Source organism: Protopterus annectens, chromosome 4.part1 (assembly GCF_019279795.1).
Source record: "Protopterus annectens isolate FY-2018-M chromosome 4.part1, PAN1.0, whole genome shotgun sequence".
Taxonomy (NCBI): Eukaryota; Metazoa; Chordata; order Ceratodontiformes; family Protopteridae; genus Protopterus; species Protopterus annectens.
Window position 1 is genome coordinate 536361121 of NC_056734.1, and position 27881 is coordinate 536389001.

At 39.6% G+C, this 27881-nt stretch overlaps 1 protein-coding gene across 1 annotated transcript in view; it reads left to right on the forward strand.

The window, feature by feature from the left end:
- The window catches only part of LOC122801246 (serine/threonine-protein phosphatase 2A regulatory subunit B'' subunit alpha-like), a 1986253-nt gene that overhangs the window by 1923350 nt on the left and 35022 nt on the right, over window positions 1–27881 (forward strand). The window contains exon 9 of the mRNA XM_044070799.1: window positions 27468–27570. Within this exon, the coding sequence (XP_043926734.1) occupies window positions 27468–27570 (103 nt within the window). The remainder of the gene's footprint in view (window positions 1–27467; window positions 27571–27881) is intronic.

The window sequence follows — 27881 nt, forward strand, 5'->3', positions numbered from 1 at the left end:
ACCAAACATATAAGGCAAAAGTGTGGACATTCTGTGAAATTAGAGACATTTGAGAGGTATGTTAACAGGGAAGGCAGTATGGGCAGTACAAAATGGCATTTGAGTATAACAACCGTGCACAGAATGTTTGTACAGAAGTATGTTCAACAAGAGGAGAACTGTGTTGTCTTATTAATTATTTTGACTCTGTCTAGTTTAAACTGTGTTAAGACCATTTTTAACCCCAGTAATTTAAATATAGTTTTAATAGTAGATGTTTATTATTTTATGTAATTCCTTAGAGAACAGTTTCTCTTTATTGTACTATTAGCCTTTTGAAGTGTCCTGTGTCTCCAAGTGGCATATTATTTTACTTTGTACACGAAGGGGCTGAAATTCCTTGTTTAGGGGAAGTCTGCAGAGTTGAAGGAAGTCTTATGTGTAAGTCAGCTTTCTGTTTGAGAAAGGGGATTGACATTTCTATCACCACTGAAACAAAGTTTGCAACAGATACAGAAACTTCTGTCTTTCTCTCCCAACTATGGAGGAAATTTTGATGGTAGTGGTATTTCAGTCTTTTTCTGGAAGGACTATGGTTAGAAATATATTTATTTTTAATATAAAAATTAAATTTTAAGTGTTTTTCTTGCAAGTCCTGCTTTTTCCCCATGTACAGTCATGGGATTTTAAAGGTTCACATTTCTTAGGCTTGAGCAGAATACAGGATGTATGCTAGAATGTAAGTACCTAGTAATTAGGATGTAGGTGGCCTTCCCATTAGGGTATATGTGTATGGTTGGAAAAGCACCTTTGCATACAGTAGAATAATCTATTGTAGAGCAACTTGTTACTTCATATTCATGAGGCAATAATATTCTTGATTTGATTCTGATTCAAAAGGTGGTTACTCACTTAACTCTTTAAACAATTGTAGACTTAAATGTTCTTTGAAAATTTATCATACATTCAGTAAGTACTGGAATTATTTAGGAAGTCTGCATAAGGAATTTTTTTAACCTTTTGCCCATACCTTCACCTTTAACCTGCAGTCACTTGCCTCTGTCCAAATTGACCATTCTTACCTTAAAATTGCAGTCTGAGATTTTATTACTCAGCAGCATATACCTCTCTATAAACTTCATCTTCTGTTCTCCACAAAGGGTGAGTATCCAAACTCTGGCAAAGCCCCTCTTCTCTAAGAAAGGAAAGTTAGCATTAGCCTTTCATCCCTATGACCATCCCTACTGCTACTGAGTATTTTGTCAGCCTTGAGTCTTCGTCACCATGTCACTGGACCAGTGACCCAAACACAGGAGGAGATTATAATTTATTTGGCTAAATGATGATCATTCATTACAAGTTCACAACCCCCTTTTGGGCACAATCCAGAACATAAGGCAGTTATAGTCCAAATAAAAACAATTATACATGTTATAATGTGCAAATACCAATAAAATTTAGGTAATACAACTTACAAGAACATAGCTGTAAAAGGCATAGTGTTTTGCTTGATTCAGCTGAACCCCCTATATATGCATATATAAGGGTGCAAAAGTTACAATGCAGCAGCAGTAAAGACTTGCAGATATGCAATTATTTATTTTTCACATTTACTGGCGTTTCATTTATTTATAAATACAATTTTTGAACAACAGCAAGAAATCACTAGACAAGCTAGTAGAAATACACAACAGTGTCTGAAACAGTCACATTTAAATTCTTTCTGAAGTTATTCCTTCAGCTTTTTCTTACTATTTGGAGATTGTTTATTGTAGTAATTTTTGTGGGGAAGCTATTCCATGAGACTGGGGCTAGTTTCTTAAAGGCTACAGTTTTTCACAAATAGATGTGGAAAATTGCGGTCAGAGTAGTTTAACACTGTGAGCCACCCAGCGATTTGAATCTTGGCTCTACATTATTGTCTATGTTGAGAGGACACCCCACATCCATGTGCAAAAATGGGAAAAGGGGTTGTGGATGGATGGATTATTCCTTATGGAAAAATATGCTTCGTATTAACTTTTTTAAGCTGAGCTTAGCTACAGGATTTGTCTCTGAAGTATGGTGAACTGCAGTGATGATGTCTTTATCATGGACACACAGAGAGTCACTGTGGTACACTGTGTTCAATAACCAAAGTCCAAAATCCAAAGTACATAAAAAAGAACACAGTTACATAAAATCACCAAATTTATTTGCAATGCTATAGCACTGAGGAAGGGGAAACCCGAAAGCTTTGCAAATAAATTTGGTAATTTTACGTAACTGTGTTCTTTTTTATGTACTTTGTCTTTATCATGAACCCAGGAAACTACAGACCCATCAGTCTGACTAACCTGATTTGCAAAGCCATGGAATCCATCATATCAAACTTCATAAACTATGATATCAAAAAGTCATATCTGACTAGACCCACATCATTTTGGCTTTGTCGAAGGGACATCCTTCTTTCTCAGTTTAGTTAGCACCTTCAAGAATGACACAAACTGTAGACAGCAGTCATTCTGTTCAAACACCATATTTTATCTGGCTAAAACATTTAACACTATTGCCCCATGCCGGCATCATTAATAAGCCAAGTGCCAAAAAAGAAAATCCGTATACGGTAAGATAGATAACCAAAAGTCTGAAAGAAAGAGCCTACACAGAATAAAGGGTCTCTTCTTGGACAGTATGAAGGGTTGCTAGAAATGTACCCCAGGAGTTAGGACTGAGACACCTCCTTTTCACTATCTAATTCTGTGATCTTCAGACTAGGAATCAGGACCTGTTGTTAACCATATTTGCAGATGACTACAAACTGTGCATTATTGTCAAATTTCCCTCTGATACCCTTTCATTACAACAGGAAGTAACTTTTGTAAACAAGTAATGTAGACAAAACAGACTAAAATTAAATGTGAAAAAGTTTAGTATTATTTCATTTGGTAAACAACTGTCTCCCTCAGCATACAATATAGCCAATACCCCACTCAAAAATGATAATGTAGTTAGGGATCTTGGAGGCTTCTTTTCTTTAGACCACCACATAACAACAGTAGTCAGAAACGCATTCTATTTAGCACAACAAATACCTAAAGGCATACCATCTTGATCAAAAGAGGTCATTGTCCTTCCACATGCAGCCCTAATTAGACCTATTATTGAATGTTATTCCTCCTTTCTACTCATATTACGCAACTTTAGAGACTGGTCAAACTGTACATCAACACCCTGATTGGAAAATGAACAATAGGCTATTAATGTACAAGTAATGCCCACTGACAAATGAGTCTGCCACTTCACGGCAGCATATTAAGCTGCTATGGAGCTCAGACTGCAAAAAAAATAAATAAATAACGTCCACCATTATTTTACTCTCACTAAGCAGTGGTTCTGCTGTTTAGCTAGCATACAAAAAAAAAGAGAGAGCCTGTGTGTGGGTGGGTGTGTGTATGTGGGTGTGGGGATGGGTGGGTGAGAGAGAGAGACAGAAAGAGATCGAGAGAGAGAGACAGAAAGTGAGCGTGATCTTGTGTGACTGAATGCATGTATGAAAGTAGAGGAGACTGTGTGTGTGAGAGATATTGAGAGAGAGTGAGAGCGATCTTGTGTGAGTGAGTGTGTGTGAGAGAGTGAGAATGGTCTTGTGTGAGTGAGGGCTTGTATGAAAACAGAGGAGCCTTTGTGTGTGAAAGATTAAGAGCGAGAGCGATCTTTTGTGAGTGAGTGTGTGTATGAAAGCAGAGGAGACTGTGTGTGTGTGTGTGTATATGTATGTGTGTGAAAGCAGAGGAGACTGTGTATATGTGTATGGGAGAGAGAACGGGCTCTATTTAAAATTGTTGTGTTTTATTTGGTTGTTATTTTTTAAGCACTATATTATTTTTTTATACATGTTTGATGTAAAATGCTTCCTCCCAAAACCATTAATGTATGCTACAGCAAGTTTGAAACATTAGGAGGAGGAACTATTTTACATTAAAAATATAAAAAATAAATAAGCAAGTAAAACACAACAATTTTACAAAGATCCCATTCTATAAGCGTAATGATGCCCTCCAGGATGTGTGTTAATATGTAATTAATGCCATTCCAGGGGTGTAGAGGCCCTGCACCTGCGGCATCAGGCGTCATCATACCCCTGGGTGGTTGTTAATTGCACAGTAACACACACCCTGTCAGGCATTATTGATTGCGTAAATGCCCCAGAGGTTCCTAACCAAGATGATTGTTCGCCCAAACTGCCTTAGCTACTAGGCAAGGCTTTTGAAGTACTATTTATTTAATTTATTTTTGTTTAACGTGGTAGTGCACTGATTTCAGTGGACCATATTCAGGCACAGCTCGGCTGAATAGGATCACATAAGAAATTAATAAAACATATTTACAGATACAAGGATATGCTGTAAAACATATACATATTTACAGATGCAAAAATATGGTACAACATTTAGTTCAAGAAACAATTTGCAAAGTCAGAATATGGATGAAAAAGTGGAATTGTGCTTGGAAGAGCTTTTTGGATAAGATGTAGCCATAATGATAGAAATAGCTTAAACTACATGGATAGCAGCATAGTATTATATAGAGAGTTATAAAGACATTAGAAGACGCAAGTGAGAATAGTTGCATGAAAGGATACTGTGAGGAGAAGACTAGAGAAATGGAGGGAGAGAAACATGCAGAGGGAAGGGGAATAGAGAGGAGAGAAGTGTGTGTGAAAGATGCAAAGAGAAGAAAGAAGTAAGATGAATGACATACATATACATACACACACACAGATATACGTACATATGTGCACGGGCATACACACACGCACACACATTAATATCATGTACCAGATTTACATTTTTAAATTACCAGTAATTTTAATATGTGCAGCAGGTAACCTGTGTTACATTATGCTCTCTGAATTACTCTTGTCATTCTTTGTGGTAATAGTAATAACTGAAATTTATTCTTTATGATCATTGCACTGTCCACTTATAAAATTAATTAATTGGATGACATGCCAGGCTTAACCTTACAACTGCAGAAAAGATTACTTTATATGACTGATTCCAGCCACCTGAAGAGGATCACTTATGCACATAAATATGATACAAGCTTGGTAAGGGTATGACCTTCTTCCTACCCATTTCCCTGTTGAACATATTTCCTTTCACCCATAGAGAGGCCCAGTTTTGTTTTGAAGTCCTGCATTGTTCTTGTTAATCACAGCACCCTTCCACTGAACTGCCTGTTTTCATGTTTCTGGTACATTTATGTGTTTTCTGGGGTCTACTTCATATAATCGACAGTTCATATGATCGACAAACTTTTCAGAGAGACCAAAACACCTAAAGCTCAAAACACCGACAACTCATTTGGTCGAAACTCATAACATCGACACATAGCATTCAAAGCATTATGCCCTTACCCCACTGTAGCGCGACCCTGGAGTTAAAATAAATGGATAGGGGGGGTGTGAGGGGCGTAGCCCCCCATATTATTTAGATAAATATTGTCATCTTTGTTATAACTATCCCCATGTATCTGTGAAATTTACTATGTATGTGGGGGGCTACGCCCCCCCACACCATCCACACACCCCCTATCTATTTATTCTAACTCCAGGGTCATGCTACAGTGGGGAAAGGGCATAATGCTTTGAATGCAATATGTCGATGTTATGAGTTTCGACCAAATGAGTTGTCGTTGTTTTGAGCTTTAGATGTTTTGGTCTTACTGAAAATGTTGTCGATCTTATGAACTGTCGATCATATGAAGTAGACCCGTTTTCTGATATCCAGCTCCATGCTTGTTGTTACTCATTTTATGTTGATAATGTCTGCCAGTTATCTGTGTTTAGTACTCTGAGTACTACTATACAGTCTTAACTTTTTTTTTCTGTGTGGAAATGAAAATAGGTTTAGGGATTTTTCTTTTTGTTCCTAGGATATACTTTCATTTCCCTTTATCCTTGTGGTTAATCTCTTCTGTACTTATTAATTTCATAGTATGATTCTTTTTATATAACAGCCAAACTGCATTTCCATATTCCATTTGGCAGTGATAAAGTGTTAAACAGGGAAACAAATATTACTGGCTCGGGATTTAATAAATTTTATGATGCTGTTGATAAGTTTGGATGCTGATTTATCCATTTAATGTGATAGTAAAATGTTAGTGTTGGTCACAAGTAACTCCTAAAGCTTTATAGTGGTTGACTTCTTTTCTAGCTTGTATTTTGTTATATTGTTTACCCAACCAAGGATGAATGCTTTGATGGCTTTCAAGATGGCTGCACACTGATCAGCAGGTTCATGTCAGCTCTCCCAGTGTGAAAAAGAAACTGAGAGATAAGGGCTAGTAAACCTGTCAGTTTTAATAAAATTCAGTTACTGGCCATTAAGTACATTGTCTGGATGCCAGCAAAAAAGAAATGTAGAGCCTGAAAAAAAATCAACTACAAATGATGAAGAGAAAATACTGACTGGGAAGAATCATGTAGCTGATCAGCAAAAAGCAGTTTAAGCTCCAGCTTTGGTACAACAGATGGTTTTCCATAATTTAGAGGAAAATATAAAGTAAATGCACTCAGATCTGATTAGAAGGAATGAAACATTGAAGGAGTACATCAACTCAAATAAAAAGCTGGAAAAATAGAGGAAGCTTTAACTAGCTATTCAGATGAAATGATAAAACTGCAAAAATCAGAGGGTGAAGTGAAGATAAGGCTGGCTGAGTATGAGTCTGCCTGAGAAGTGCTGTTTAAAAAATGGAAGAGTTAGAGTACAGAGGGAAAACCTGATATTTTCTGTGGTAGCACAGAAACTGAAAGGAACAGACTATTAATTTTATGAAAGCACAGCTAAGCAATCAGACTGGTATTCCACAGCAGGATTTGTTAATTGAAAGGGCACATCATGTGTACGTTTCAAATGTGACCACGAGGCAGCAGCTAAGACCTGTATTAGTAAATATGCAATCATGCCAGCAGAAAGAATTTGATCCTGACAAAACTGTGGCACAAAGGCAAAGTGTTAATTCACTGTACACCAAGTAGAAGAGAAACAAATTTATCCCAGCAATCAGGGAATTTCAAGTGGTAGGTATGAGAAAAAGTTTGTCCAGCAAAAAGTGAGCGAGCTAACAGAAAGGGTCTCCACTTCTCATTCTTCTGAAAGTAAAGCTCATAGAGGGTTTCCCATTGAAACATTTTCCAGCATTCCAAGGAAAATGAGAGACAGAAAAAAGCAGAGGAGTTAACTAGAAAAATTGAGAGTACTTTAGACATAAAGAGGAGTCTGGAGTTGGGCGATGGAGATGAACAGGATGAAGACATTAGTGATATTTTTCAAATACTTTTACTAAATTATCACTTGAGACACAGGCAAGTACACATTAACAGAAATGAAAAACTATTTTAACATTTTTACATTTGAATGCAATATACATCACATATATTTTCTTTGCTATCATCAGTCAACTATGTCAAATATTGTTAAGAACAAAAATTGTTTTACTTAAAGTTACATTTTTCTTCTTTTTTCCTTTTGTGTCCTTCCAAATATTAATGACATGAGATGGGGTAAATGCCTTTAGACCCCACCACAAGTTTAACAAAGTCAACAAAAGTCCACTCTTTCTCAGCCACTATTTCTTGTAAAGCCATGCTTCACAATTGTGATTGATGCTTTATAGTCAACTTTTATTCTCTAATTTCTACTGTTAAGGCAACTAGGGATATTTGGAAAGAGACTAAATAAAAGAAAATACAAACATTGAGAAAATGGAAACTCTTATTTATGGAAATGGATAGTAAGATACAAGAAGTGAAAATGTTTAGCCCCTTTAGTCTTGTACATGGGTCAGGCATACTTTTATCAAACAGAGCAGAAGCTGTGGGTAACAATTAATAAAGACTTGAATTAATTTATTGGGGGGATGCGGGCAAGGGTCAAGTGAAATAAGATGATCCTTCTAATAGAACAAGATGGTTTAGGATGACCTGATTTAAAGATATTCTTTAGAGCTACACAGTTAAGGCTAATATACCTAACTGATTACCTGATTTGAAGGGATAATTTAGAGCTATAAGGCTAATGTACATAACACAAGCAGAAAGCTCTAATTCAAAGAGGAAAAGGGATGATGATGAAGCAGGAGGGAAATTTGAGAAACAGAGAGAGAGAGTGGGATTTTGGATGCAGTTTCTTAAGGAGAATGACAGCAGCCATACAGAATATTATACTCATAAAGGAGCATAAAGTATTCTAAGAACTAAGTCAACTTGAGAATGGAGAAAGGTGATTTTGTTGATAGGGATGATTGGAATTAGGGGTACAGAGAATAGGCAAGAGTGGCTGGAATTTACTGGATAAAACTGACAAACGAGCCAATGTATTGGGAGCAAATAACTAGAGAGGGAAGGTAATAGAATGGGAAGAGGACAAGAAGACATTTTAACTGCAAGCTAGAGACTACCTTCCTTATCAGAATGGATATCAGAGTACAGGCAAAGAGAAAGGGACAGGGGAATCCTAAGTGACAGACCTGCTCTGATAGTGTTTTTAGTTGAACCTAGAACAGAAGCTGCTTTTAAAAAGGAATAATTAGTAGGGCATATGAAATGTTGCACTATAACTATAGGAACCAATCAGCGGAGGTTAGAAAAGACTGGGAAGAGGGACTGGATAAGCATTTCACAAGGAAACAATGGGAGGACATGTGTATAACTTCCGCAATATGCAACAAAAATCTAGAAAAGTTAGGATTTTATTTTTGCTTGGAAGTGTTTACATAGGCATTTTTAAACCCCAAGCAGAAGGAATTTTTTCGCAGGTAAAAGGCAGATGTTGGAGGTGTGATGGGGAAGACTCATTCTTCCTGCTTACGGCACAGTGGTGCAACGGTAGTGTTGTCGCCTCACAGCAAGAGGTTCTCCAGTTCATTTCTCGGCTGGAGTGCCTTCTGTGTGGAGTCCGCATGTCCTCCCTGCTTTCGTGTGGGTTTCCTCCATCATTAAAAGACATGCATCTTGGAGTGTTTCTCCCTGGCCTCCGCTGAAAATTGGCTTTGTTCCAAGTCATATTTTTCCAGTTAACAAATGTTAAATAAAAATAAATAATAATAAAAAAAAAAAAAAAGAGTAAATGGGAGCATACGATTTATGAAATGAGTTTATCAGACTTTAAAAATTCCTGGGATAGAGGATCTGAAGTGCCTAGACATAGTAAGCCCTTGTTAAGTTTAATTCTGTTGGCTGTCAAAAACACAAGTACTAGAAAATGGAAATCAGCATCTAAACAAACTGTATTTGAAGTACTGAATATTGTAACAGAGATAAAAGAAGTGTGAGTGGGATCTTTAGACAAGCGTAGGAGCAAATTACATAGAAAAAATAGAAATTGTGTTGAACAATAAATGCAGAATAATGTTTTGGAGGAGGAATGAGATTTAAGGGAAGGTGGAATTGAGCAATTTATGTAATGTTGGATTGATGATGATATACATCACATGTATTCTTTTGTGTAACTATTTGTAACTGCGAACATGTTAATATGGTTTGTTTTATTTTATGTAAATGTAAGTTTGCCTGTGTATTAAGTGATAATTCAGTAAATGTGCTAAAAATGAATACTTTGATTTTATCCTTGCCCAATGAGGCATCATTCTTAAGTGATTACTATTTTAGTCTGTCTGTGTTTTTCTTCTATTCTATAATCTTAAGAATTATTTGGATTGCATATTTTATCTTTTATACTCCTCCTTGGACTTTAGAGGTATTGTGTAGTCTTGTTAGTGACTCTTAAAATGGTACTTTGGTTTGTTAATTTATGACCACTACATTGTTACTAAGTTTTACCAGATAAATCCCATTGGGTATTCATTTCTCTATCCATGTTATGATGTATATATTTTGGCCACTCTCATAAGTTTTTGTTAGTATTTCATGATTATCCCCAAAAACTGTCATATTGAAATCAAGGTAAACTTTATCTTATGTTGACCTCACAAGGATACTGATTGTTTGCTGAAACATACACACAATGCTATATCTTCCTGTATTGATCATGTGACACATGCTAATAGGGCTGTTTCTTCCCACTGTTATCTAGTGCTTTCTCAGTCGTTCCTTCACAATATTTTGAAAAGTTTTCCTGTACACTTACAAGGCTAATTTGTCTGTAGTTATTATGTTAGAGTGACCTCATTTTCCCTTGTAAATGAGTATGCCCAATGAATATTTACCGTCTGAAGGAACTAGGGATGTTCAACATTTATGTAGTGCACCCGCAGGTGTAGCTGAAATAGATATGGGTTCCTTCCTACCTGACTCTGGTGACACCCCTATAGGCCGAACACACCAAGGTGGCAAGAATGACAGATTTTATTCTAGGTGACACATCTAATTTAAAAGGCAATAGCACAACCACAAACAAATTATTTCAACAGTGCACCAGTTAGCAATAAGGCAAGGTGAGATATGCATGCAATGAAAACATGCATTCACCCAATTCCCCAGAACTCAACAGAAAAAGGTCTTGACATTCATACATGCACAAAGAAGGCAATATCAATGAGCAGTAAAGCTTTATAATGCAGCAATACACACACGGGAAAAAATGCAATGTCATTGAGCAGTACTAACACCCTCAACCCCCTTTATCAATTCTAAACAGACCAACTATGAAACACTCTATTGTACCCTGTCCACTGGCCATTGACTACTTACAGTCTTGCTGCCGGCATGATGGGGCCCAAGTTGGAGCTCATATGGATCCCAGTTATTTGTAATCCACAAAGCATTTAGGAGGGAGAGCCACAATCTTATAAAAATATAAAATGATGGCCAGAGCCTCTCACCACTCCATCAAGAATATCATAGTGACCAGGCACCATGGTTCCTCTGATGAGAAAAGTAGAAAAATCACCTGCCAGAACTCTGGTAATCATATATGGCTTCTCTGTACTAGGCCCAAAGGAACTCCTTTTCTTGCTGAATCATATGCAGGCGTGGAACTACTGGTTTCAGACTTCTCTCCTGATTCCACAAAATACCATCATCCGGGATTCCAGCAAAAGACAGACACAATCTACTACTTCACTTCCCTGTCCCAAAGCACTAGGAAAGAAAAAACAGTCATGCTGCAAGGCCCTTTTCCCTCTCCATCTCACTAGTGAGGGGTATACTTCCGGTGTTGAGCATTTTGTCCCCATGTTTGTGATGATCAGGTCAAGTATATGATTTCCCCTTGTGGGGGAGGTGACTAGTTGTTCCATCGCATTTGAGTTGATGAATTCCAGGAACCTTTGGGCTAGGGTTTTGGGGCTTAAGTAATGCACCCAGTCTATGTTTGGGTAGTTGAAGTCTCCCAATATGATGGTATTTGGTGAGACATTCATATCCTCCAGTGTCTTCAGGAAGGCTGAATGGAGTTCCTGAGATTGTGAGGGTGATCTGTAGCATGCTACAAGTTGTATAGCAGTTTTGCCTATGGTTAGTTGCACATGGATGGTCTCCGATGCTTCGTGCGTTGCCACTAACCTGGAGGTATGGGTGTCTTTAATGAATATGGACACTCCCCCTCCTTTTGTGGTTCGGCCCAGGTTTTGGGGCCGAAATGCATGATACGAGGTACAACCTGGTAGGGCTGGGGTGCTCTCAGGAGCCTTGAACCATGTTTCAGTTACTGCACAGACATCGATGCTGTCCATACTGAGGAGTGCTTCGAGAGCCTGCATCTTGAGATTTAGACTTCTGGCGTTGAGCAGCATTACCCTTAGTTTTTTTCCTTTATTGTTTTCTAAGGTGGTGGGTTTGTCTTTTGAGCCTTGCCTAAAAAAGGCACTATGGGGGTGGCAAGAGCCTTAGCCAATATCCGGAAGCCCAGTGGTGACACATGCAAGCCGTCTCTTGCGAAGCAGCGTGGCTTGTCCAGCATGTCATTCTAAGCAGACAGACATTGGATCCCCCTGGAATGACACCAGTAATTGAGCCAATTATTAAAGCTGATCATCTTGTCTTTGTATTGTGGCATCATTCTTGGTGAGGGCAAGATGCTGCTCAGGGTCAGGGTCATACCAGCCTGGGCTACATAATCAGAGAGCTCCTCTATGTCTCTTTTCATGTAGTCCAAGGAGGTACGTCTCAGGTCATTCACGCCAGCATGGACAATGATGGAGTCATATTTGTACTTGCTTTGGAGTGACCTGAGTGCTTGGGTTATGTGGCGGATCCTAGCTCCCGACAGGCAGCTCACCGTTACCCTCTCTTTGTTCAGACTGGTAAGCGGGACGTCAGTGTGTCTGACTATAGAGTCACCTATTACTAGTGTATCAGTCATGGTGTTTCGCCTTAAGGGCTGTGATTGTTTGGCACACTGACTTTGTGTACTATTTGATGCTTGTGCAGAGTTTTGAGGTGGTGTTTTCTTGGATGTCTGCTTTGGGAGCCTCTGTTGTTTCGGTAAGTTTTTTATTAGAGCCTCTGAATATGTCTTTGTGTTACTATGTGTTTGGTTTGCAGTTGTGGTTGGTTTATGTGAGACTGGGTTTGTTGTGTGTGTGGTTAGCTTCTCCTCCTGTCTGGTCTTGCTAGTCCTGTGTTGAGAGAGTTCAGCCTCCAGTTTGGCTATATAGTTGCATCTCTCACATGTGTTTGTGTTTGTTGGGAGGAGGAGAGGGTTGTCTGTGTACATGAGACAATTGTAACATTGTCTCCGGATTCCCAGATTAACCAGCTGAACTGGAGAGGACGTCAGTAATATACCACTCGACATGCCAGAATAGTATAAGGAGGTGATGTGTAACTGGGTCAGAGAGAGGACTTTGAAGGGAAGTGGGTATTAGCATGGGTTATAGGTGGATGTAGTGCTTACATTAGTTTAAGGGTGCTTCACTTAAAAGAAAGGTTTTAGGAGCAAGTGCTAGGCTTATGATAAAGCGAATAGACTGATTTTGTTGAAAGTAGAGCTTTCTTAAGGGAAAAATTGAAGTGCTGACTTGGCGGAGCCAGGAATAGTTTAAGCCTGTTTAACCGGCTATGCGCACAATCGTGCAAAGCCGTGCAAACACGGATTTTAAACAGGGAACTTCAAAAGAGCTGGAAATGGTCCAAAACTACCAATTACTACAAGCTCTTGTGCTGAGGTCACTCCTTCAGGGACAGATAGGCTGCTCAAGGCTCCCCACTCCCACTGGTGAGCAAAGAAACTTCCTTCTATCCAAGTAAGGCAATGGACAACACAGGAACTACACCACAGTCCAGAATACAGCAAAGCCTGTATACTGGTCTAAACTAGTCGAGAAAGGTGGGAAAACAAGGATATTTTTTTTGTTTTTTAAGTTAAAAGTACACAGAAATGCAGGAAAAACAGTAATAAATCACTTACACAGGCTAGCTCACTTTAGTGGGTAGCCTCAACAGTTAAATTTAACAACAAACCTTTGACCAACTATTGTTAGGTCTGGGCTGCTCAAAATGACAAGGAACGAATTCCGATTTACATTGAGATTACAGCCCACGGGGTCTTGAACATCCTCTTAAAAAAAAAAACACTGAAACCCCAGTCATCATCACTGTCCTCCTCCCCTTCAGCAGGAGGGAGCATAGGCTCTTGAACATTGGAGAAGATAGTTCCTTTCCACCTTAGCCTTCTGGATCGCTTTGAGTTAGGCTTCTGCTGAGCCATTCTGGGTTCCGGATTCATGAGTCTCACTGATTTTGAAAATAAATATTTAAATATTTTTATTGTGGCAAACCCAAAAATCCATAAGCAGCAAACCAGTTTCGGCTGAATAATAGCCCTCTTCAGTGCATTAGTGTATAGAGACAGGTCTACATACTTATATAGGTATAAAGACAATAAAATTAATTGCAGTCTTCCATTGATTGGTTACAAGCAAATTAGCTTAACTCATTCAGGCCAGGATTGAATAATGCACCTAGCCTAATAATCCATCCTGACTCCTTTTGGTTTAAAATAGAATGCCATCCTGATTTACATGTTTTATTGTATTGAATTCTATTAATTATAGTGAATTTGAACTTTGCAGTTTTGTGGTTCAAAGTGTGTTTATATAGGGCATTGGATAACCTTTTATTTTTAATGTCGCTTAAATGTTCACTGATTCTGAATCTAAAAGGTCTTGATGTTTACCCTACGTAGAACGCAGAGCAAAAACAGGTAGCTAACTAGATTACCCAATCGCTACTGCAGTTCCCAAAACATCTTATGTCATAGACTCTTGATGTATTTTTGCTAGTGAATTCCTTTGTTTTAACAATATGTATGCAAGCACTGCAATGACCACAGGCTATACAGCCTGATAATGTCTCCAATCAAGGTAGTTTGTTGTTTAATGGGCTCAGTATGATGTTTATAATGGGTAAAATGTGAGTTAATGGTTCTACCTCTGCGATATGAAAATAAACAATGTGGTGTAAGAAAATTGCCTAGTTTTTCATGAGCCAACAAATTATCCCAGTGATTATTGATAATGTCCCTAAACCAATTGGTGTTACATCCAAAGGTAGTTACTAGTCTAATGGGTTGTGAGATAAATTTATTGGAAGTGGTTTGGTCCCTATATTGTAATAACTGACTCCTGTCTTGTTGGTCAGCAAAACTTCGTGCCTGATTCAGAGAATCTACCTGGTAACCTTTATTGAGAAATCTTTGAGTAAGATCATATTGGCAGGGCCCATGAGTTTGCTCAGAGGAACATATACGTTTGATACGTAGATATTGAGATTTGGGAATATTCCGGATTATGTGGCATGGGTGAAGGCTAGAAGCATGTAATAGGGTGTTATATTGTGGAAATTTTCTATAAACCTGTATTTCCAATGTGTGATCTGTCTGTCTAGTAATAGACACATCCAAGAAAGTTATATGTTGATATTCAATATTGAGTGTAAATTGGATACCCCATTTGTTTTCATTGAAGTATTCTATAAACTCCTTGGCATAAAGCTCATCACTCTGCCACACTATCCAACAATCGTCCAGATAGCATCTCCAAATGTCTATCTGGTCCAAGAATAAATTATGGTTATCATTGTATATGAGCTGTTCCTCTAGATATCCCATAAACAGGTCGGCATAGATGGGAGCAAAGGATGCTCCCATTGCTGTACCTTGAACCTGCCAATGACACCTCCCATGAAAATTAAAGACATTTTTGGACAGCACATATTCCGTCAAACAAACTAATAATGTGTTAAAGCCAGGAGTGTAAAGATCCAGTCTATCAAGCCAGAATTGAATAGCCTCTAGTCCTGCCCAATGTGGAATGCTGGTGTACAATGAGGTGACGTCTAGTGTACATAGATACCGGCTTGGTTCTAATTGTGTGTCCTGGATGATGCCATCAAACATTAATTATGGTCACTATGGATGTCAACTCACTATTTACTAATATTCCTAATGATTCAGGATTGGAAAATGTACATGCCTATTTGGTTGCACATTCTGATATGTCCCTGAATAGAATAGAATTTCTTTGTTCTTTGATAGAAATAGTCCTGGAAAGCAATGTGATCTTATTTGATCAAAGTTTTTTCCTACAAAAAGATGGCGTAGCTATGGACACTTTGTGTGCCAATAGCTACGCCAATATGGTTATGGCTTTGTGGGAGGAGAAAGAACTCTTCTGTTTGGACCTCTTCCAGAAATATGTACCTTTTTACAGGCAATTTGTAGACGATTTGTTTTTTCTCTGGAATGGTAATTTGGAAGAGTTAAAAAGTTTTGAAGATCAAGTTAACACTTTAACTGCATATTTGAAATTTACTATGACCTACTCCAAACAGAATATTTCTTTTCTGGACATATCCATTTGGTGAATACCGAATGGTGAATTTAATACTGGAGTACATAGGAAAACTTGTTATAAAAACGCATTGCTACACAGGGACAGTATGCACCCTGGACATATTTTTTCAAACATTGCCAAAGGGCAAGGCATCAGGATTTCTAGATTAAACCCGCTTTCAAATGAGTTTGAAAAAGAACTTAATGTTGCTAGATTGAGAGCTCGGAATTATAAATCAATAGAAATAGAAAGAGCTTTCAAGCATGTCAGAAATATCAGACAGGAGAGAGCATGTCCCATCTTTTCTGAAGCAGGGATGCAAATTTATAATACCAATGCTGATGGTGCATCAGTTGCCATTACAGAACAACAGAAATTCACTCTTTTTTATACTCAGGATGTCCAGACCATCAAAGACATCATTAATAAACATTGGGGTATACTTAACGTTAGATCCAGAAATTAAGAAATATGTAGGTGAACATCCACACTACATATTTAAGAATAAGAAAAATTTACATAGGTTGTTATGTTTCACTAATCTGAAACATGACACAGGGGCATCTATTTTTGATGGCACCAAACCGTGTTGCAAATGTAACTTCTGTTGTTATATTACTAATATTAATATGTTTATACACCCGACAACTAAACAAGTGTTTTCATTTAAAGTTAATGCTAACTGTGATACTAAACATGTGGTCTACTTTGCAATATGCACATGTTGCACTTCATTCTACGCAGGAAAGACTGACAGAAAATTGAAAGAAAGAAGAAGGGAACATCTTTACCAGATTTGCATTAAGTCCGAGGTTAACACTCTATCCAAACATATATTACAGAATGACAGTAGACATACCTGTACTTTTTCAGTTTTACATGTTAATATACCTAAGATTAGAGGGGGTGATGTTGAAAATTACACCGGGCAGGCAGAAACCAAATGGATTATTAAATTACAAGCTCACATACCCCCAGGTCTTAATGATAGGATTCCTCTGAAACCTGCACTTAAGAATAGGAAATACAGGCAGAGATGAATTAATTGTTTAAACAAACAACAGGAAAGCCTTACTAATGTATATGTTCTTTAGTAGCAGTATTTTTTGTATATTTTTGTTTTTACACACATTCTTATTATAAATATTTTTATTTAGATTCTATGAATGTATTACAATTTTTTCAATTAATAGTAGAAATATATTTTTTGAATTTATAGATTTTAACTCTAGAATGTACATATACCTTTAAGAAATTTTTAAGGGAGGTTTTAATTACAGTTTAATTATTGTTTAATTGATTAATTGTTCTAATTAATTTAGATGGAATAACACTGTAAAACCCTTGTTTTAATACTAGCAGTTATGGGTTTGATAAAGCTGTATAGCGAAAGCGCTTACCAACTGTGGATATCAATAAAGAAAGTTTTTTATTCGTCCTCAGAATTGAGTTTGAATATATTTATTCCTGTGGATGCTGCTTATATGTTACTAAAGGATTTGAAGGTCTGAAGAGACGCAGTTTGGATTTTTTAAGCTTGGAAGGTCTGAAAAGACGTGTAACAATCCATTTTATGTGGAACTGCAGCCTGGTTTGACTGTGAGCAGAAATTGTACTTTATCTTTTTTCATATACTGGCTTTGCATCTGCTCACAGCCTTTTTTCTACTGGTGGTGTTTTTATTTACTATTATTTCCTGCTAAATTGTGTAGTGTCTTTGATTCTAGACCTAACCAGAGGTAGCAAAGGCTGCAAATATTCAGTTAAGAAAGCTGATAAAGGTTCCGTTTTAGAACTCCTGCCAGATACTATTGGTCGTCCAGGAGGATTAGTAGAATGTTTATGTATCTTAGGCAATAGATAGAGATATTGTGGTTGGGGATCAGAAACCTAAAGTTGTTTGCAAGTTTTTTTGACAAATTATGCCTTCCTCAATGGCTAGGTTTAGAAAATAATCAATTTCTTTCTTGAAATTGGGAGTTGGATCTAGGACCATCTGTATGTAAGAACGGACGTCTGATAGCTGTTTCTCTGCCTCCGCATAATACATACTCCAGTTCATGACAACTACCGCCCCTCCCTTATCCGCTGGCAAAATGACTAGATCCTGTTTCTTGCTAAGATTTTGTAAGGCTAATTGTTCTGGTCTGGATAGATTATGTTTAATACGGTGTAATTCGTGATGAAAATGAAGATCTTCGAGAACACACTCCTTAAACACTGCAACATGTTTGTCCATTGGAGGCATAAAACTAGATTTCCAAAATCGAAAATCAATAGGTCTTTGAGTATCCTGTGTATCAGAGAAAAATATTTTTAAGTTGAGTAATCTACAGAAATCATTGACATCATTCACCAAAGTATGTTCAGGAACCAAAAAGGACAGTACAAAATTGAGACCCTTATTAAGCAATTTTATTTTAGCATCCGACAAATTGTAGGAGGAAATATTGTGTACATTGTCAATATTCACTGAGATGTTATCTTCTCCAATAACTGTTGGAAAACATACTTTGCAATGTGGTTTTGATTCACTAGAGGCATCTTGCAGGGCTGCTGTCACTAGGTCTGTACTTAGAAGGCATGCTTGGCTTAAGGAGCAATCTCTGCCAGATCATGTTAAAGCTAAATTGCTGGATGCTTCCTTAAATCAAGACTGCCTGTTTGGCAACAAAGCAGAAGTAGTACTGAAAAAGAAGGAAGAAAAAGCTAAATATATGCAAACTGTTAAAGATTTCCTACAGGTACAGCCTCCAAGTTTTAGTAGGCATTGGCCTTCTAAGAATTGGTCCTTTCCTGCCTCTTCCAGGCCTTCTCAGTCCAAATCCAGAAACTGCAGAACACCCAGGCTTCAGTCCCAAGGTAAACACAGGAGTAAGCAGTGGGGGGGCACCCACTTCCAAATCAGGGAGTAGTAAGACTCCACCCAATGGTAAACTGTCTCAATGACTTAACTTTAAAACTTCCAAGCCCTTCTCAACTGACTGCTCCTTTAGGGGGAAAGATTACTCTGCAGACAAAAAACTGGGAACTAATTACTCAGGACAAATGGGTTTTAAATATAGTTTCCCAAGGATACAGACTTCACTTCCTCACATTACCGACCCCAAACAGTTGGCCAGACCTACCCCCAAATCAGTGGGCAGAGGCTCAAAAGCAAGTACTCTCTCTCTTAAACATAAGGGTTATTCAAACTGTACCAGAAGAGGAAAAGGGACAAGGTTTCTACTCAAGACTTTTCCTGGTACCCAGAAAAGACAACTCATGGCATTCTATCCTGGACCTTTCTATCCTAAACACCTTTTTGGTGATCCCAAAATTCAAGATGCTAACTCTTCCCCAGTTGCTTCTTATGCTAGGCAAGGATGCCTGATTGGAAGCCTACCTGCACATCCCAATCAGGGAATCTTGCAGAAGATACCTACGCTTCAAAGCAAGTTACATGCAGGTTACATGCACTATCAGTTCTCTGCACTGCCCTTTGGCTTATCTACTGCGCCCATGGTATTCACAAAGTGCCTAGCTGCAGTCATTGCGTTTTGCAGGCAAAGAAATATTCAAATATATCCATACCTGGACAATTGTCTAATTCAGGCAGAAAGCCAGAACATACTTTTGAATCATCTGGCATTTATACACAAGGTGCTAACTTGTCTGGGGTACACCATAAACGAAAAGAAATCACATCTTGTACCCTGTCAACAAATTATATTCCTGGGAGCAAGCTTGAACACAACTTCCCAGATGGCTTTCCTCGCGCCAGAGAAACAACTTCATTTGACAGCTTACTTCAAACTAATGGCCACAAAAACCCTGCTATGTGCAAGACAAATACTGCAAAAATTGGAGTTCATTGCCTCCTGCATTCTTCTAATTCCATATGCAAGTCTGCATATGAGGAAACTATAGTGGTATCTAAAAAGCCTATGGTGTCACCATTCTCAGGATCTAGAAGCAATGATTCCTATCATACCTTGCCTACAGTTAGAGTTCCTTTGGTGGGCATAGGCCTGCCACCAAAACAAGGGACTACCATTCACTCTACCCCCTGCCACCCAATTCCTAACTACAGACGCATCAGATTATGCATGGGGGGCTCACCTGGCAGGGAAGTGCATTCAGGGCAAATGGAATCCAAGTAAAATGCACCTGCATATCAATCAAAAAGAAATGTTAGCTGTACAGAATGCTCTGACAGCCTTCAAGGACCACTTTTTCCAGGACAATTAATGGTTAGGATGGACAACACCACTGTTATGTGTTACATAAACAGACAGGGGGGGAACCTATTCATACCCCCTCTGCAGACTAGCCATGGCTCTGGGAAACACAGCCTTGAGCTACCAAGTGCATTTACAGGCTCAATTCCTGCCAGGAACGCTAAATACACTGGCAGACGAACTAAGCAGAAATCTCATGGACCCACACGAGTGGAAACTGGAACCAAAAACTTTCAACATGTTGATAAACAACTGGGGGAGCCCAGATATAGACCTGTTTGCCTCGCCCCAGAACTACCAATTGGACAAATTCTGCACAAGGACTCCCCACAAACAAGCTTGGAAAGTGGATGCCCTGTCCTTCAACTGGAAAAATCTATCAGTTTATGCCTTTCCTCCTCTGCCTCTCCTCTCCAAAATACTACTAAAGATCAAAATGGCAAACCAAGGACGATACTGATTGCACCAGACTGGACACGCTAACACTGGTACCCCCTCTTGCGCAGTGTGTCACTGCTGGCACCATGGCACCTGCCTCAGACCCCTACCCTGCTGTCCCAGCAGGAGAGCCAGATTCTGCATCCTCAGCTTCAAACCCCGAACCTGGCAGCCTGGCTAATTGCTTGACCTCTCCGTTAACATCCCTCCCTCAGTAAACAAGTGGTGGATGTCATTTTGTAGGCAAGGAGGCCTAGTACTAGAAAATATTATGCTGAAAAATGGAAAATATTCTGTTCCTGGAACCAAACTCGAGGGATGGACACAGCTGCGCCCAATTTACCTCAGATTCTTCAATACTTAACTGAGATGCTTCACAGGGGCCTTTCTTTTTCCTCCATCAAAATTCATGCCTCAGCTATTTCAGCTCATTACAACACAGAACTACCCCTCTTCTCTCATCCACTGCTCAAGCAGTTCCTCAGAGGGGCCAAAAACTTAAGACCACCCAGGAGAGCCCCAACTCCAGCCTGGGACCTTAACTTTGTATTGGAAAAATTCACTCTATCTCCTTTTGAGCCAGCTGCAAGTGTAGAGTTAAAATTCCTTTCTTGGAAAACAGCCTTCCTTTTAGCAATCACTTCAGCTAGAAGGGTATCTGAATTACAGGCCCTTATGGCAGTGGAGCCTTTCATCATCTTTCATGTGGACAGGGTGTCCCTCAGGACCAACCCCTCCTTCATGCCCAAGGTGGTATCCAGTGTGGCTTTTAATCAGTCCATTCATTTGCTAGCCTTCTTTCCTAATCCACAGAACAAAGGGGAATGGATCCTGTACTCCTTAGATGTGCACAGACAACTTAGATTTTACTTGGACAGGACTAAACCTCAAAGGAAATCTGAACAATTGTTGGTGGCATTTGCTGCAGGGGCAGAGGGGAAGGCCATTTCAAAGCAAACCATTTCTAGATGGATAGGCCATTGCATTCATTTCTGCTATAAGCACCATGGAAAACCTATTCCACAGGGGATAAGACAGTACTCAACCAGGGCTGCATCTATCTCTACAGCCTTTCTCAGAGGTCTCCCTACCAGGGATATCTTAGAAACTGCTACCTGGAGTTCTGTACATACTTTCACCAAGCATTACCATTTGCCTGTTTTCTCTAAATCCAGAGCTGGTTTTGCCACTGCAGTCTTGCAGGGACTTATAGCTGGTCCTAATGCTATCTAAATTCCTCCTCCCATCCTTAGCTTTGGGAATCTATCCAAATGTGATGACTGCAACAGTGAGTCACAAAGAACATACTACAGTTGTGTACACTTACCATAAATGTAGATGTTCGAGTGTATTCACTGTTGCAGTCTGGGTTACCCTCCCTGCAGCCCCTTGACTTCTTTTGGCTATACCTCTATTGTCTTTTACTATGCTTAAAAGCTTTTTAGTGCATTTGCTTTTTTGTTGGAGGTATAACCTTGCATATTTATATTTAACTGCTTCCCATTAGGGGGGCACCCGACATCTGGGGCAAGAAAAACTGATGCAATGGCGTCGGCTGCATGCTTTTTACCCCTGACTACCTGACATCATGGAAGATGAGACAGCAACCGACGCAGTACCCAAGACTTTGATAATCAGGCCGACTGAGGGCTACTGCAAGCAGACAACCCTAATGTGATGACTGCAACAGTGAATAAACTTGAACATCTACATTTATGGTAAGTTAAGTGTACACAACTGTACTTTCTTTAGATTCTGTCAGTCCCTTAGTTTTTTTCACAAGGATATCTTCATCTGTTTTCTCATCATTTCAGAGCAAATGGTTGAGGGGTCTTGCTATCTTTGAAAATCATTCCACAAACCTTCTATAGTAACTGCAGAACCCCAGGAAAAATTGCAGCTCTGTGATAGTTTTGGGTCTGGGCCAAGATGGCACCACTTCAACTTTGCTGGGATCTGTGGATATTCCATTTGCAGACACTACATGTCCCAAATAGGTCACTGAAGGTTGGAAGAACTTGCATTTGTCCAATGACAACTTCAGGCCTTCCTTCTCAGTCCTGTCCAATACCTTCATCAGTCTTTCTTCGTGCTCCTCTAGGGTCTTTCCAAAAACAATGATGTCATCCAGGTAGACTAAGACATCCAGGAGATGCATGTCCCCAACTCTTCTTTCCATGATTCTCTGGAAAGTTGCCGGTGCATTTGATAAACCTTGAGGTAGGCTATCAAACTTAAAAAATCCCAAAGGGGTGATGAAGGCAGTCTTCTTGTTATCTTTTAGGTGCATAGGGATTTGATAGTATCCACTCCTTAAGTCTAGCACACTGAACCACTTACTGCCCACCAGGCAATTTAGAGCATCTTCAATCCGGGGAGTTGTGTACTGGTCTGGAATGGTTCAGTGATTCAGAGTACGATAGTCAACACACATGCAAATTGACCCATTCTTTTTCCTAACAACGACAATGGGAGAGGCATATGGACTTATTGACTCTTGAATTATCCCTGCGGTTTTTAGTTCTTCCAAATGTTTTCTTAAATCCTCCAGGTCTCCTGGAGCTACTCTTCTGGAACTTTCCCTGAAAGGCCAGTCCTCTTTTACTCTTATTCGGTGTTCTGCACTTTTTGCACAGCCCACATCTAGTTCACTAGTAGAAAAACAATTATTCTTTTTTCATTAGTAGCTCTTCAACTCAGTTAGCCACTCAGGGGGCAAGAGACCACCTCCTATATCTGTATCTTCCAGCTTCAGCTCGTTGGCCCTGCTCTCATTCCTTGTCAACACAGAATCAGGTAAGGGAGTGGCAGCATAAACACTTCCCAAACGCACTTGTGAACGCAGGACAATGGGAGTACTTCCTTTATTCTTTAACCCCACAGGCAAAGTGTCATAAGTATGCTTTAACTTGTTCGCAGGACAAACTTCTGGGACTAGTTCCAACCCTGGTGGCAAGTCACTTTCTGGATCCGTTTCCATCATGAGATGAGAGGAAACTGTTTGTCCACACATCCTCACTTTGGGTCTCAAGCAGGTGACCTGACCAGGATGAATTATATGCTCTTTCCCAGACAGGGTCCACACATGACCAGCTTCATCTTTCTTACTATCCTTCTCCCTTTGAAAGGCACAGAAAACTGGTCTCAGGAGAGGATGTAGTGTTGGGTGTTCCTGGGTCAACTGAGGAATTAGCATTCTTCTGACGAGGTCAGTATTTGTCCCCAGTAAAATAGATGCTGAATCCTTTCCTTTTGGCCTTGGGCACATAACAGCGAGTGTTTCAAAAACTTCTGTTGACCCAACACCTGAAAGGGAAAATTCTAACTTGAGTGAGACATAACCATCATAAGGGAACTTCGTGTCACGTAGCCCCCAGATCTCCAAATCTTCTAACTTTCCAAGTGGCAAATGCTTTAAGTATTTTTGGTAGAAGTCCCTGTACAGAATGGTGATTTGTGCACCAGTATCCAACAGGGCTTTTCTATACACTCCTCCTATTTTTACTGACAAGACCAGGGACAGTCCCAGTAGGCCACGGGTAGTTTCTGTTTCCGGTGCCGTTCAGCTGTATAGCAGTCAGCATGTGGTTGAGGTACCACCGGTTGACCTTGCCATTTTAACAGATAAGACTGTTGCTTAGTAATGCTTTGTGGTCTCAGATGCTGAGATTTTGGCTGAGATAGCTTTCCAGTTCAGTTGCTCACCTCAGATGAGCTAGAAGTGTGCATAGTAAGTCGTTTCTCTCCCCTATTACAAGGGTTTGTGTGGAAAGAAGATCCAGGATGGTGTCTCTTGATGTTAGATTTTATGGAGCTCTTTGTAACTGGGCACCCAGCTGGCTCCTTCACAGAGGCCCTTTGACATTTCCCCTGCATTGCACTAGCCAATAATAGTTTGTTCACTTTTTTCAAGTTCTCTGCATTAGGACACTGTCGCTTTATATGCCCTGCATCCCCACAGCAAAAACAAAATCCAGTAGGAACTCTGAACATTTGCTGATTCAGTTCTTCCCTGAGTCCTTTTGTGGAGGTTCTAGCTGATGCATTCCTCCCTTCAGCTAAAGTTACCACAGCTTTCTGTAATTCTGCAACTGTCTTGGTGACTTGAGCTATGGCGTCGGTCAGGGAAGACACCTGCATCTGCAACTGTGACACCTCTACATTGCGAACACTCTGGGCCACGACTCCTGTTTGAGTAGTGGGTACGGCTGTAAGCTCCTGCTGGGGGTTCACTCACTGTTTTAGTTGCTGTTGAACACTGAGATTTGGCTTCCAACAGGGCTTCCTCTTCCCTCACCTCTTTAGCCAACTGAGAATAAGTTAGAGTCTCTTCCCTATTTCTCATCCTCATTTTCCACACAATGGGATCCATAGCTTGAGCTCCCTGTAAAATTTGTCCAATCCGTACTTGGTCAGCTACTTTCGAACCCACCCCCTTCTTTAGGATGATCTGGTGGAGCATTTTATCTAATAGCTTAATATAATCAGATAGTTTCTCACCAACTTCTTGTGGTATGTATGTTCAAACTGATAAAGTAGGTCAGCAGCCCTCTCAGTCCTTACAAAAGCATCCTGCAATACCCCTAGATAGTCCTTGGCTGTGCAGTCTTGCTTAGCCATCCTTAGGCTGTGTATGGTATCCACAGCTAATCCCTTTAGACTTTCAGCTATCCACTGCTTCTGTTGAGATTCTGGGATATCCCACTCCTCTAGGGCTTGTGAAGCCTGATCCTCTCCCTGAGGTGTGGGTTGTTTGCCTGAAAAGAAATGCAATTTGCGATAGCCAAACCCAGTGAATGGCTGTGTAGGCTTTAAGCATTTTTCTACAATACTTCCCAAAGCATTCAAAACTTCAGACCCTATAGTATTTATGGGCAGTGAAGCTGCAGCTTCTGGTGTAAGGTTCTGACCTACTTGGATAGCTTCCACAGTTATTTTCTCTGTTACTGAGGTAGTGCACTTCTCAGGGATTACCACACGGACTGCACTCTCACCTGAAATTTGTACACTCGAAGGTATGTGCTCATACACTAAAGGACGTTTCCATTCTAATAAGGCCAATGTGCTCTGCTCGGTAGGGTCGATAGTGCTGTCCATGCCCTACAACTGGTAAAGGATCCTGTGACTTGATGTATTTGCATATCAGTCCATGTGACCCCTGCCAACTCCAGAACTAAGCAATGCTCTGACTGAGCATTATGCTGTTTGCACCACTTAGCAGCTACTTCTGGGTTCATGTTTCTACTGAATTTGCTTTCCACATGTGCAGGGGAATAGGTTGGAGTCCAAGGCAGTACAGGCAATCCCGGACGAGCCCCCAAATGTAGTGCACCTGCAATAGATATGGGTTCCTTCCCACCTGACTCTGGTGACACCCCTATAGGCCCAACACACCAAGGTGGCAAGAATGACAGATTTTATTCTAGGTGACACATCCAGTTTAAAAGGCAATAGCACAACCACAAACAAATTATTTCAACAGTGCACCAGTTAGCAATAAGGCAATGTGAGATATGCATGCAATGAAAACATACATAAACCCTCTTCCCCAGAACTCAACAGGAAAAGGTCTTGACATTCAAACATGCACAAAGAAGGCAATATCAATGAGCAGTAAAGCTTTATAATGCAGCAATACACACATGGGAAAAATGCAATGTCATTGAGCAGTACTAACACATTCAACCCCCTTTATCAAATCTAAACAGACCAACTGTGAAACACTCTATTGTACCCTGTTCACTGCCAGTGACTACTTACAGTCTTGCTGCCGGCATGATGGGGCCCAAGTTGGAGCTCATATGGATCCTAGTTATTTGTAATCCACAAAGCATTTGGGGGGATCCACAATCTTATAAAAATATAAAATGACTTCCTCTCACCTCTACGTTGAGAATATCATAGTGACCAGGCACCGTGGTTCCTCTGATGAGAAAAGTAGAAAAATCACCTGCCAGAACTCTGGTAATCATCTATGGCTTCTCTGTACTAGGCCCAAAGGAACTCCTTTTCTTTCTGAATTATATGCAGGAGTGGAACTACTGGTTTCAGACTTCTCTCCTGATTCTACAAAATACCATCATCCAGGATTCCAGCAAAAGACAGACACAATCTGCTACTTCACTTCCCTGTCCCAAAGCACTAGGAAAGAAAAAACAGTCATGCTGCAAGGCCCTTTTTCCCTTCAGCTACCTGTTTCAGTCTTCCCTCCTTCAGCTAGTATATCAGCCTCCTCTTTCACTTTCGAAATTGTCTTTTATATTCCTGAAAAGAGCTCCACCTTGTGGTGTGATGAAAAACTACAGTCTATTACTTCTACAATGAAATACAGTGGGAGCTACATTTGTTAAACAGATTCACCAAGATTTTGCTGCTAGACCTACATCCTTCAACAAACATGGGTCCAGTGGTCCTGTCTAGTTAACAAATATGTATTTGTTTGTATTATTTCTTTATTTATCTTTTTGGGATCTTGGTTTGTGGGCCAACGATTAGTCTACTTTTCCCATCTGGTACACAAAACATTTTTGTACTATTCGGTCAATGTGGGGATTGTAATTATTCTATTTCTCAGCTCATTCTGATTTATTAATAAATAGAAAGTTGGCATAATAAAAATACATGTATGCTTTGAGTTCCTTTGTAAAATTGTCCAGCACTTATTTTGAAAAACATGCTAAAGCAATCTGTAGTCCTACATTTATATATTAACAAGTGTAGAAACCTTATGTGTGGCTCCTCCTCCTTCCATCCGTGCATAAGACGATGACCAATTCTGTAACTACTGGAGAAATGAGTAAATGTGAGGCACCAGAATCTGTGACATAATGTGAAATTAAAATGTTGCTATTTATCTTAAGTGGAAGAGAGAGGCAGAGAACAGCAGACACAACAGCTGAAGAGTCACGTGATTACTGTAACACTACCATAATAATGTGTGTCGTTTGTGAGTCACTTGATTACTGTAACAGTACCATAACAATGTGTGTCATTTGTGAATCGTGATTACTGTAACACTACCATAACAATGTGTGTCTTTTGCAGTTTATTACAGAACTACCATGATGATGCATCAAAGTTTGTGCACCTTCTTGCCAAACCAGGCTGTCATCATTTAGAGCCAGAAGATTTTATCCCATTACTCCAGGTATGAGTACATGTTGGCATTTCTGTTTATAGCACATTATACTGTGGAATTTGTTTGCTTGGATTAGAAATAAGGTGAAATTGCACTACACTGAGGAGTTATTGCTATGTAATATGCACTTCCTCTTGTCCTTGCTGCTTCTTTCTTTGGAACTTTACATTTATACCTTTCAGTGATAGTATGCTTGTGTGTGTGTGTGTGTGTGTGTGTGTGTGTGTCAGCAGTTCAGCTCCATCGTAGGAGTAGAAGCTGAATTTATTACAATGCGTGCCTAAACCTGCTGTCCCATCCAAGTCATGGACCACTGGTCA